Raw genomic sequence first — 12060 nt, forward strand, 5'->3', positions numbered from 1 at the left:
TGCTTTTGTACTATAGCTACGTTAACCCAGCTCCAACCACAACATACACACATTCATACACAGAGCAGCAGGCAGCTTGGAGCCAAGTGCATTGCACAACAGCACATCAACCTGTGGCAGGGAAAAAGCTGGGATTGTATGCACAACTTTCCAATTGCAAGATGGCAGCTCGGTCCATTGAGCCATAGGCAACCTAACAGAACAGAAAACCAACAGAAGCCGTCTTTTATCTAGGATATTAATGTTCACTCTGGCCTTTGACATTTTAGATTGATTTCTGATTCAATAACAAAATGTCTACAGTCGTTGATTAAAAAAAGGCTGAAGAAGCAGATGGAATGGTGACTATAAATGTATTTTCTCAAGTGTTTAATTGTTCATCAAAACAGTAGTTCGTTTTGCTTATCAACTAAAAGGATTGAAGACAGTGTCTATAGGAAGTTGTACTTGTTTTGTTTTGTCATTTGTACATATTTTAAACCATATGTTGGGAAACTTTTTCAGCACGTAAATAAGATAATATGCCAATGGAGTAAGATTCTTGCGCTTAAAATAGGAACAACTCATCTCCATCATCTTATTTCAGGTGCAGTCATTATCTTATTTTAGGGGTCAAAATACTCATAACATTGGCAGATCATCTTATTTGAATGCTCATTTCAAGGACAAATAAACTAATTTCAAGACAATTTGATTTATATTTAGTTTTGGTTTTGCAGTGTGCGCATGAGTCATGTTTTTCAATTTCATCATGTTTTTAATTTTTTAGATTGAAGTAGTGTTGTATGTAAATTCTATTGCGTATAAAAGCCCAAACAGGGACAGAAGTTCAAAATTAGCATTAGCTATAAACTTTATATGCAGCACTTTGTTTTGTCACTGTTTGTTTGCATTGCCCCTGTCAAATAAGGATGAAATAATATAATATAAAATATATTTAATAGAATATCCCCAATAAGTTACATTTTTAATTGTGGGTATGTAATAACATGCAAAGATAATTTCCATAAGGCCAATAAAAGGCTCAAAAGGACTTTTTCTATGCACCATAGTTTGTTGGAGTCATATTATGTGCAGTGTGTTGTTGATTACAATGACCACAGCATCTGGTTTGAACTCAAACACCCTAAGAAAGTTGCAAAAGTTTCCATAGTGGCAATCCACTCTTTAGAACATGTAAAAGATTTTCATTATAGTTGCACTGTCCAGCTTGTGTTTGATGATTGGTTGTCAACACATAAATGCAGTTTCCTAATCGATTGTATATGGTTTTAGTTTAAATCTGTTTATAGAAAGGTTAGACACCGCATTCAGCTAAATTTAAGAGAAACAGTCAATTAAAATTGACTGTTTCTCTTAAATTTAGCTGATTAACCTCATTGGCTGAGGTCCAGCGGTAAATGTAACAAATGGAACTCTTGGCTCAATTGGACTAAGCTCTATTGTCAGTCGTCAAAGCACCCCCAAGTCTCAGTAAAGCTGTGACGCTTGGGAAAAAGTGTTGTCTTATGTGCATTGGGTTTTATGAGCATGATGGCCTGTTGGCATGTTGGCCTGGTCACTAAACAATCTGATGTAATTAAAGACTTTTACTGAATTCTCAGTTGCATGGTGTATCCTTTAAAACTGCACTTTATTCGTCATGGTGATACTTCTTGCTTTCTGCAGAAATACTACATTTTCTATCTTTCCATATGGTGCATAACCTCCCTGTAGGTTTGTTTAAACAGAAGCCGCTAATAAACCTTTTTTTTTTTTTTTTTGTCTGCAAAAGTGGAGAACATTGGGGCTAACCTCCTGACTGTCTGTTGCTGCGAGTGTTCCAACATCTGACTGTATTTTGATGTTCCTGCCAGGATGTTACGTGATAGGAGGGTTATTTTAATCAGCCTCCACAGGCCATGTTGAGGCTGACTCTAAACAGATGCTAATGTGAGGCCCATTAAAAGACACAGGGAAAAAGGGATTCAGTATGTGCAGGCAGGCGGAACAGCAACAGCCTGTTTATCGCTTCAAACTTGAGGCATCCAGCAAAGCACCACAGCTTTCTTTCTTCTTTGTACCCCCCCCCCCTTCCCTTCTCACTCTCTCCCCGTAATGCTCTGTCTTTACTGCAGTCGTGTGATACAATGGGCCGTTCCCTGAAGACTTTGTTGAATCGTCGTTCACTTTATTGTTTATCATAAAAGCTAAACAGAAATGTTGCTGTGAGAAAGAAAAAATTCTCACACTCATGTTATGTTTTGCAACATATTGCTTTACATCTTGCTCTGTATTGTGCCTTCTGGCATACTCTGTTTAATAGCGCCGGGCCTATCTTTATGAATACCTAGTTGGGATGTTTAAGTAGGTTTGTAAACTTTATCAAGTGTTTTTTTTTTTAACAGAAACAAGATCACAGAGCACAGTACACCTATAGAATAACAAATAAAAGTCTAATCAAAAGTCTCACGTTAAAGATATAAAAGTTTTCAACTGCTTATTAAAGACATCAGGCTATTAAAAAAAAAACCCTACTTGAGTTTTTATTTTAGTGCGAAGAGCTGCTAAAAGATTTTGACATGGTGATAAAAGTCAACTTGCAGCAGAAGGTTGGGTCCAGTTTAAATGCCACAGCCACAATCACAGAGTACCCAGGGAACACTTTGGTCATATAGACCCAATTATTGTTTACTTACCATTTACTGTTCCCAAACAAATACGGCTTAATACGCAGCGTGGCACCGGGACAGTGTCCGCTAGCCCGGTGTCATCCCGTTACATCAGTGCGTTATCCACCAAAGATCTGGAAACTTACTTTTAGAAAACGCTAATTCTAAAGCTATACTAGGTAATCCTGTTCAGAAACACTTTTTGTTATACTGGGTACAATTGTCCTTTCATCCTTAAAGTAGTGATGTATTCAGAAAAAGGAGATCTCTGCAGGCTTGTAAAAACTCTAACCAACCAGGGATTGGTCAGAGTTTTGGTCCTGCTCATACCCCCCCTCTGTCCCATCAGGATCACCAACTATAACAAAGACTGAGACAGGCAGAACTGGGGATGGGACCGGCAACCCACTAGTTACAGGAAGAACTCCCTAACTCTTGCACCCCTGTTTCCCAGTAAACAAGAAAATAATATAATCTGCCTGTAGAGAGAAGCCCTGGCACATGTGCAGTATGACTGCAATCAATAGAAATTGATGTGAATGCCGTGCACAGTCACCTGAAGCAACATTATTTGGGGGTATACGTCCAACTAGTGGTGCAGCAGCGAAGCCACACTGTTTTTAACCTTTCAGTCCAGGTTTAATTGATCAATGTTGTGTGCACAGGTCCAAGTGAAAGAAACACAGGCGGATAAAAAAAAAATGTTTGTGGATCAAAGCCAATGAAGTCTCAGACAGTACACCTGGATTTGGCTGATGATCATGAAGAATGGGGCCAAAAATATTGTCTTAGGTTTATGGGAATTTATGTCAACAAAGCCCTGCTTTGCCAATATAGATCTTCGACAGAACAGTGCCAGTGAAGTGCTATTTCTCAAATTACTGCAAAGGGTCACAAATCTCTATTCAACATAGTGAAAAGCAAGAAGTAAATGTTCACAATTTTTAGATATAATTCACTGACAAATTGTAGTTTTTGAATTTGCTAAAAAATGGTAATGAATCTTCTAATAGTTTTTTTTTTCTATCAAAATTTACATTAACATAACTTTTTTGACTGAACCTTTGGTTTTTCTGCGTTTGAATGGGCCATATTTTCTGTATACTGGGCCGTGACTGATACAGTTTTGGGTCTTTATGTGCAGCTGAAGAGGCAGACTAATTGTCCTTCATGGACAGCGACTGTCAAATTGTCCGACAGCTACTGAGGTTTATGTCATAGATGCTCTAAAAATATGACAGGACTCCACTTAGTGCTCACTGAAATGTGTCAGGGTCCGAATATGGCAGGTTTTACTTAGACAGCGATTCATTGGATTCCACTCCCTATATATTGGTCAGTGGCTAGGTTTAGGATGCCATATTCATGTCAGTTATTTATCAACCTTACCCACCGCTGATGTATTAATATGTGTGATGCTTACAAAAGAGAAAAACTTCAGATAGAAGACACATCTAAAAGAAACGCAGCCTAAATCTTTTGTTAGAACCCAAACGGAGCGCTGTTAGATGATGTCACAATGAGCTGCATTACATTTACGTTCTCCACTCAGAAAATTTCGTCATTCAGTTCTATATTCTCAAAAAATGTGAGCTTCATTCATGACAGTGTTCATTTGAACTCTTTAATGCAAAAAGACTGGGAAGCACATAATGTGTCAGAATCACTACTTGTGCTTATATCCACATTTTTTTTTTTATCAGAGTGTACTGACATCCCGTACACTCCCTTCTTCTTGCAGTATCATAATGTCATCTCTATATATTTCACCTGGTTTACTCAGTTCAGTTGTTGCCAGATCCCACAGCTGTCTCCTTTGTGACTCTGTTCCAGTGACAGGCGTGGGCGTTTTTCTCAGCTGGATTCTGTTCGGAAGTTTGAGTTATTAAAAGGTTTTGTCTTGCATTCACTTGCCTCCTGCCTGCATTTGGGTCCTATATTCAATATCATCATTGACTGAGAATGAAGGGGCACAATAAAAGTCAGAGGTCAATGTTAATATTCATAATTCTTAATATTCATTTCAATAAAGTATTTAAATAAATTGGTTTTATGTCTATAACAGCTCTTTCAGTCAGCAGAGATGAGTCAGATTTAAGATGGGACACTCATTCAATGGATCACTTAATAACACAGTAATCCAGCAATAACTTAATTATCTTGAAAACTGAATCTCATTATAAATGTATGATAGCAATTGTCTAGTTAAAAAAAAAACAGCCTAAGGTAATTGTTTTAAAAAGTAAATGTGAGACAATTAAAAGTCAAAAGGATCACTGTAAAGAACAGGATCAGTAAATGATTGCAGTAAATTTAGAGCAAGTGGAGAAAAATGTGCAAAGCTTGTAAACAGAACTCAACATAAAGTACCTGGTTCCACCCCCCTCTAACAAAGGTGACTCAAATGTGAATTTTAGAAGAAAAAAAATCTGTTTCCATCTTGTGTATTCTAGAGACAAACCTGGTTGAATCGACAAATTGCAACACTTTCCTGGGCTTATAAAATGTGTTTCTCTCTGCTGGGAAAGGGGTTGTTTAGTTTTCTTATAAGGAGGCAGCATCTTTTTAAGGGGAAATGTTTTGTTTCATGCCATCGTGCTCAGTGGGATGGAAACGAAAGCCATGAAATAGACTTAGCACAGGGAAGAAGGGAATGTTGGCTGCTTTGCCATACCCCCGCTTAGCTGTCACCCCATCACCTTTACACCGAGGGAGCCGAGGTATTGTGAGCACGCCAGTATGTCTGAAAAGAGGCCCAGCGTGTTGTCTGCGGGGACCTTACCCTCCCCCATCCTTCTCCATTCACAGAAACATTATAAGAGAAGACAGAACATCCCCAAACTCCCTTTGAATATTAAAAAGAGACTTATCGCCGATAAATAGGTCGGGAAGATGAGAGACAGTTTCTCCGCTGAGCAATGGGATGGTGGAGAAGCAAGGGGAGTGAACTTCAACATCCTCGGTGTGTGCGGGGTTGCCCCCATTTTGATCCCATTGGTGTCTATGGAACAAACGGTCTCAATGGATTTAGAAGGATGGTGAAATCCGCAGGGGTTTATGTACTTAGCAAATCTCAAGAGCAGAGGAAAGACGCGCTGGTGGGAAACGCAGCAATATTTGCAGTTTGTTGACTTGATTATTTTTGAAGCAATCTTCCGGTGTAATTGTTCCAATGTTCCGCTTTTAAAGGAATACTTGAAGTATAACTAGGACAGTGGAGGCCTGTGGAATCTACTTTACGCTTCTTCGCTTCTGTTAAGACTTACTGAACTGGAAGAAAGAAAACTGTTTTTTTTTTTTCTATGCACACCTACACAGGTCCGACTCTGTGTAGTGCACACACGTCGCCATGCAGGTTGTGTGTTTGCTAATGGTGTTGTTTGCCGTGCTCGTCATGCTCGGAGTTCCTAAAGACCATAAAGGTTCCCACCGGCACCACGGCCTCACCGGCTCAGAGAGGAAGTCTCAGTGGTGTAAGTGGATGCATAATCAACTTCACCAAAACCACCAAACCTTGAGGCCTTCCCATAAATGCAGCCAGGTCTTCCTCAGTAAGTACAAAAGTGCTGTATTGCATTACCATCGTCAAAATTATGAGGGGAAAAAAAAAAAAACTCCTTGGAGCACTTTGCAGCAGAGAGAGGTTTTCCTTTTATTCCTGTGCCTTCTAAATTCTTGGAAGTTGTTTTCTGCTTAAACTCCTTGGAGATGGTGTTAAAAGCTTGTTTCCCCTCGCTCCCCTTGACATTTCACTTTGCAACTGTTGGTCTGTTCAAGGTTGCAGGGGGGAAGAGCAGGACAGAGAGTTCATTGTTTGCAGAACTTAGTCATCACACAGTGTCTACAGCTAAACCTGAGAGACTGATGTAGCATTAAAACAGCGACTTAAAGGATAGGGGCATGGATCGTGCTCAAATATTCAGGGTTACGGCATGTTGATTTTATCACGCAATACTGATTGGAATGCTACTGAAAAACAGGGGAACATGCGCAGGAGATGTCCGGAAAAGATTGGAATTCGACTTGAATATTTTCCAGATCTTGGTAACTATGGCAAGAATAATTGATAGACAAATATTTGTTTTTCCTAGCCTTTTGTCCAACCCTGTTATCTAAAAGTCCTAATATCCATCCAACCATCCATCCAACCATCCATCCATCCATCCATCCATCCATCCATCCATCCATCCATCCATCCATCCATCCATCCATCCATCCATCCATCCCTTTTAAATCTTTTGACAGACTATATTTACAGTAGCACCACTAGAATGGTCATAAATTGATAATGCCTGTGCAAATTCTCTATAAATTCATAATGATCTTTTGTATCTGTGGGGAAAATTGGGTAAATGTGACTGAATAGTAGTCTGACAGCTACATAAATCTGACTCATGAAAATGCTTGTAAAACAAAGCCAAACAAGTGGACTCATCCTTTTGTCTGTTTTTGTCTTAGTTCCTGGATGTATTTTTCCTATATTTATCACGGCTAATGCGAGTAAAAACACATTAAAAAAGCGAGTTTTGTTTTGTGCACTTTAGTCCATGAAACGCTGCATCACACGTTTAAAATGCTTTCATTTAGCAATGAGCTGCACTTCCTCACACCATCCAAGGTTGATGGGTCGAAAAGTGGACTTTGCTGATAATTGCTTCAATTTTACCACTCTCAGCTGCAGGCTGGAGAAAGCGCAACTATTCATTTGGTGGTATCGAGCTGAGGAGCCACTTTGCAGATCCAGGGCTGTAAAAGCTTTCAGGAAAATCATGCACATGAAGACCAAGTGAGAATGGAGCATGTTGAACTGTAATGTAATGCACATACATGGATGAAGGGGGGAACCATGCTCAGAGTTAAAAGACGTGATATGTGTGAGTCGCGCGGCATTCTTCTTCTTCAGCTCTTTGCAAGCTAAACATTTTATTAACGTGAGAGCAATCATTCTTTTTTCTATTCGGTATTGATGAGGACACTTTGAATATAATAGCAAATACCTTGGCGCTTGATTAAATATTTGCAGCTGCGTACATCTATATTACTCTGATTAAGATGTATATATATATGCACTAAATGAAACTGACCAAAGCCATCTGCAAATGCTCTAAAACAAAATGATTTCCCCAATGCATTCGAAGAATATTGTGGAGCTTATTATACACAATCCTAATGTATCGTTAATTCGATCTGTATTTGTCATTTATAACTTGTCTCAAAGTTTAGGCTTTAATTAGGTTCCTTTTGCAGAAATAAGTTTTATTTCTCGTTCATGTAAGGATACATTGGGTTTGTGCAGCCTTTTTGGTTGCCAGTGGTTTGCTCTTAGACAAAAACACCCACTCAGTATCAAAAAAAAAAATTGAACATCTACTATTTTGCTTTGCTGCTGAATCTGGAAATCATGCAGATCACTGTTCTGCTAAAAGGGCAACTTTGTTCAGTGCTTGCTTTTTTCCACTTAGTTTTCACTTTACAACAGCAAATTTCATTGCATTTTATGTATGAGCAACACAAAATAGAACACACATGTGAAGCAGAAGGGAAATTCTACATGATTTAAAAAACTTTTGATGAATAAAAACCTGAAAGGTTGGCTTGCATGATTATTCAGTTAGCTTTAGTCCGATCCCTGAAAAGTAATGTGCATGAAAACCTGCACATTACTGTGAACAACATGGTTTTGCAGCATTATTCTCTGGGGAGGCGTTTCTTTAGTAGGAATAGGAAAGCTGGTCAGAGTTGCCAGGAAGATGGAAGGAGCTAAATACAAGACAAATGTTGAAGAAAAGCTACTAGAAGCTGCAAAGACTTGAGACTGGAGCAGAGTGTCACACTCTGTAACAAACACCCCAAAAACATGCAGCCAGATATAGAGTTTAGCAATTAAGATCAACATGTACCGTATTGTTGTAATGTCTCAGGCAAACCCAAGATCTAATTTTCAATTAAAAGTCTTTGGCAAGACATCACATGTGGTAAAGCTTGAGGTGTTTTACATAAAGAGGATACAAAAGTGGAAGTCTGCAAAGCTGCAAGACATATTTCCCTGTCAACTAAGCTAAAAGTGCAGTTCTACAAATTATTACCTCGCAATATGGGGACAAATTCAAACCACACTTTTAAGACTGAATGATTGCTTTTATTAAACCTAGTCATTGTGCCCTACCATGTGTTGGTCTGTCAGGTAAAATCTCAATAAAACACAGAAGTGTTTGTACTTGTAAGAATGACAGAATAACAAAATGTTTAAGGGGAATGGATGTTTTTCCCACCCCTGCTTGGTCTGTTATCTTCTTTCTAAATGTTTGTTTGTGCAAATGCCACACCCAGTATGATTTTGATTCTGCAAGGATTTATACAAAGTCCGTTCCAAGAGTCGAAACAGAGTAAGAAAAAAAGGTGGTTAAATATGCAGCACTTGCGTTTTTGGAATAATGTAAAAAAGTATATAATAAAAAAGAAGACCTGGAACTGACAGAACTGGATGCCTTAGAGAACTCTGATCCCGTTTTAATGGAAGAGTTAACTCAAGTCACTCGGAGAATGATGCTGTTACTGCTGCTGTGGTTAAAAATGTGGCTTGGCTGTTTCCCTGTGCTGAATATTAGTTCCAGTGATTTTTGGCTTGATTTCAATGTGTGTTTGAAAAAAAAAATGAATCAATGAATGAACGAATGAATAAAAATCTCTAGGAGCTAAAAGCAGATTAGTGATTGAATTAGTTTGACCAGCTCCCACTGGAGGGCGCTGTTTGAAAACAAATGCTTAGTGGAGCAGAGGCGGCAGTTTACAGCTGAAAACATCAGGATGACTTTTTGTTTTTTTCTTTTTAGCCATTCCCGTTGTTTTAGAACATCCTATACATTTATAAAATATACTCTGGATAAAGAGAGCTTTTTTCACAAGCTTTGTTTCTTTATTTCAGTGAAATTCACTTTACTTGGTCTAAAATAAGACTGAAGTCAGGAGCACATTTGTTGAGGGAGTTCTAAATAAATGTCACATTAAGAAAAATAATTTAAACAGATTTCCGTAGATGTTTTCAGACCATATTGTTTCATCAACTATATAATTAAAGTTTGGCCATGTGGCAATAATGAGCCACAATAGTGAGCTCCTTTAATTGGATTATGCTTAAATGCAAAAATGCAAAAATAAAAATAAATAAAATAAAGATATTTGAACAAAGTTATAAACCAAAAGTCTTTAACATTCAAAACGCTTAAAATAACCAACAGGATTTGTAAGAACAATAGATTAATCAGTTTAGCTATTTTATTTCTTTCTTTCAAATATCTAAAGTCAGCTTTGGGACTCTTATGGTATACAAGCTTGACTAAAGATACCAAAAAAAAATCTACAGATTTGCATAAACATTTAAAACATGACTGTAGATGAACTCATTGCTTTTATTTAACACATAAAAGCAACAAATACTTTTACATCTGTTAAGTAACGTATACGATCCAGATTCTTTTGGTTTTGATTTTGATACATTACCAAAAATATGGAAGAAACCCTGGCAGAGTAGGTTCTTTAAGGTAAAAGTAACAATGTCCCTTTTTGACCTTCTGCTCAGTATAAGATACAGCTGGGCTAAGCTGGTAGTCGCTATATAGTCAGGCAATCTGCTCGGTTAGCCAGTTTACAGTTGACATGGCGACAGCAGTTCTTGTAAGAATGAAAAAGGGTAGAAGCACTCAGCCCACTAACAGGCAATGCACAGTAACAGGTCGGGGAGGGGCAGCGCTGTCTAGCTCTTGTCATAAGGCTTGAGAAAACTCTGATCGCTTTCTTTGGTAGTTCATCAACTTTAACATTTTGAAACGGTACAACAGAAACATTTCAGTGATGCCACTTGAATGGTATACCTCGTTGGACAAACATTGCTGAAACATAAAACCACAAAACTATAGCGTTCAACATAGCAACACACGAGGTCTAAAATGTTATTTATTTCTTATATTTAAGGGGGGAAAGTTTAATTACGTAGGGAAGTAAAACAGAAAGTAAATGTTAAACAGATTAATGAGCATTTCCTATTGATGGCACTCTCCGTGAGGAGTACGTTGGAGCTGTTGGTGCGCTCTGGTGCGCTCTGCGTCCCAGCGCTGTGTTCAGTGGGATCCAGACGGGAAGAGGTTAATTTTCCTCTCAGACTCGGGTCTGCTGAGGGGGTAGAAAGACGCGGTACCAACTGACGGAGCACTCCGCTTTCTCTGAATGAAAAAGCTGTGAGCGTGAATCCGTATCCCCTCCTCTCTCGGCTGAGGTTCGCACCAGGACCCGCGCGTCAGCGGAGCAGCAGCGGAGGCGAAACGTGGGGGGAGTGATGGGAAAGTTGCGCTGATCCCGCGTCCGATCCGGTGGATGAGAGCGAGCCCAGAGAGCAAGAGAGAGAGAGAGGACGCGAAAGTTTCCGATCCCCAAAGTGACAGATCCGAAGCTGGACTCGCATAATGTGACTGTGGACTACAGATCGCTTCACTCGGTTTGGATTTATAAACTTCTGCTGCGGATTTACAAGCTTGTTTTGTTAGGTCTCTGCACTTAAAGAGAGGTGAATGACTTCAGCGAGATCGCCTGGCTGATCAGCGACGGGATGAACCCAAATGAAGGATAAGAGTTCTGCTCCGAAACTCCTGCATAGTTCCTATTTTGTTCCCACTTGGGCCGAACTTCGGGAGCAGAACATGCGCTGAAATACCGGATTGTTTAGAAGTGCTTCTGCGTTGTTTTCCAGACTTCTTACACTTCTATAGAAGAAGAAAAACTAAAGAAAGCCTCGTCCTGCTTTTGGATTCAGAGACTGCATGTCATGAAGGAGTGGATGCCTCATTTGATTTATTAAATCATTTGGATTACATCAGAGCATTTCTTATCGGAGAGACGCTGAATGATGTCTCCAACTTCCATCGGATTTGTACTTCTCTCAGCTTTTCTCCATGTGTGCTCAGGTAAGTTATCATTTAAACCTTGACTGTACAATTGTATGGCTTCAGAGCACCAGAGCAAAAATATTTCTTTGTTTTATCTTTCTCCTTGAAAAAAAATGGGAGGGAAGTGTAATCATTCAATGAAATCAGGGGATAAAATGTGCACAATTGATCAAAATCAGAATATAAAAAAGGAATATAACATTAGTAGGCTGCTTGCCAGCAAAAGCCTTATTGGTGCATTTGTAATAACATTTTGCTCTGGCTGTGAAAGTTTGTTACAGTACAAAAGTAACACAGACATATGAGCAAAAAGTGAAATGAGTGACTTTTCTCATATGAATATTATGTTTTTTTTTTATCATATCTTTCACTTCTGATAAGTTTGCTATATGTTTCCCAGGGACACAACTGCAGATTTGTGTCTTGGCTATAAGAGGGTGAGCATTGTGGGTAAAAAGGATCGTCCAGCT

The 12060-nt window shown here is 38.9% G+C and overlaps 1 protein-coding gene across 10 annotated transcripts in view; it reads left to right on the forward strand.

The window, feature by feature from the left end:
• The window catches only part of robo1 (roundabout, axon guidance receptor, homolog 1 (Drosophila)), a 494194-nt gene that overhangs the window by 288110 nt on the left and 194024 nt on the right, over positions 1–12060 (forward strand). The window contains exon 1 of one of the 10 annotated variants that reach the window (XM_036149996.1): positions 5986–6202. The exons of 8 other annotated variants lie outside the window; for them this stretch is intronic. In XM_036149996.1, coding sequence (XP_036005889.1) covers positions 6001–6202 — 202 coding nt within the window. In that variant the 5' untranslated portion in view covers positions 5986–6000. Of the gene's footprint in view, positions 1–5985; positions 6203–10766; positions 11609–12060 lie in introns of those variants that run through there. One more of the 10 variants, XM_036150002.1, reaches the window with a different exon arrangement.

The sequence above is a fragment of the Fundulus heteroclitus genome, chromosome 18 (genome assembly GCF_011125445.2).
Source record: "Fundulus heteroclitus isolate FHET01 chromosome 18, MU-UCD_Fhet_4.1, whole genome shotgun sequence".
Classification (NCBI taxonomy): domain Eukaryota; kingdom Metazoa; phylum Chordata; class Actinopteri; order Cyprinodontiformes; family Fundulidae; genus Fundulus; species Fundulus heteroclitus.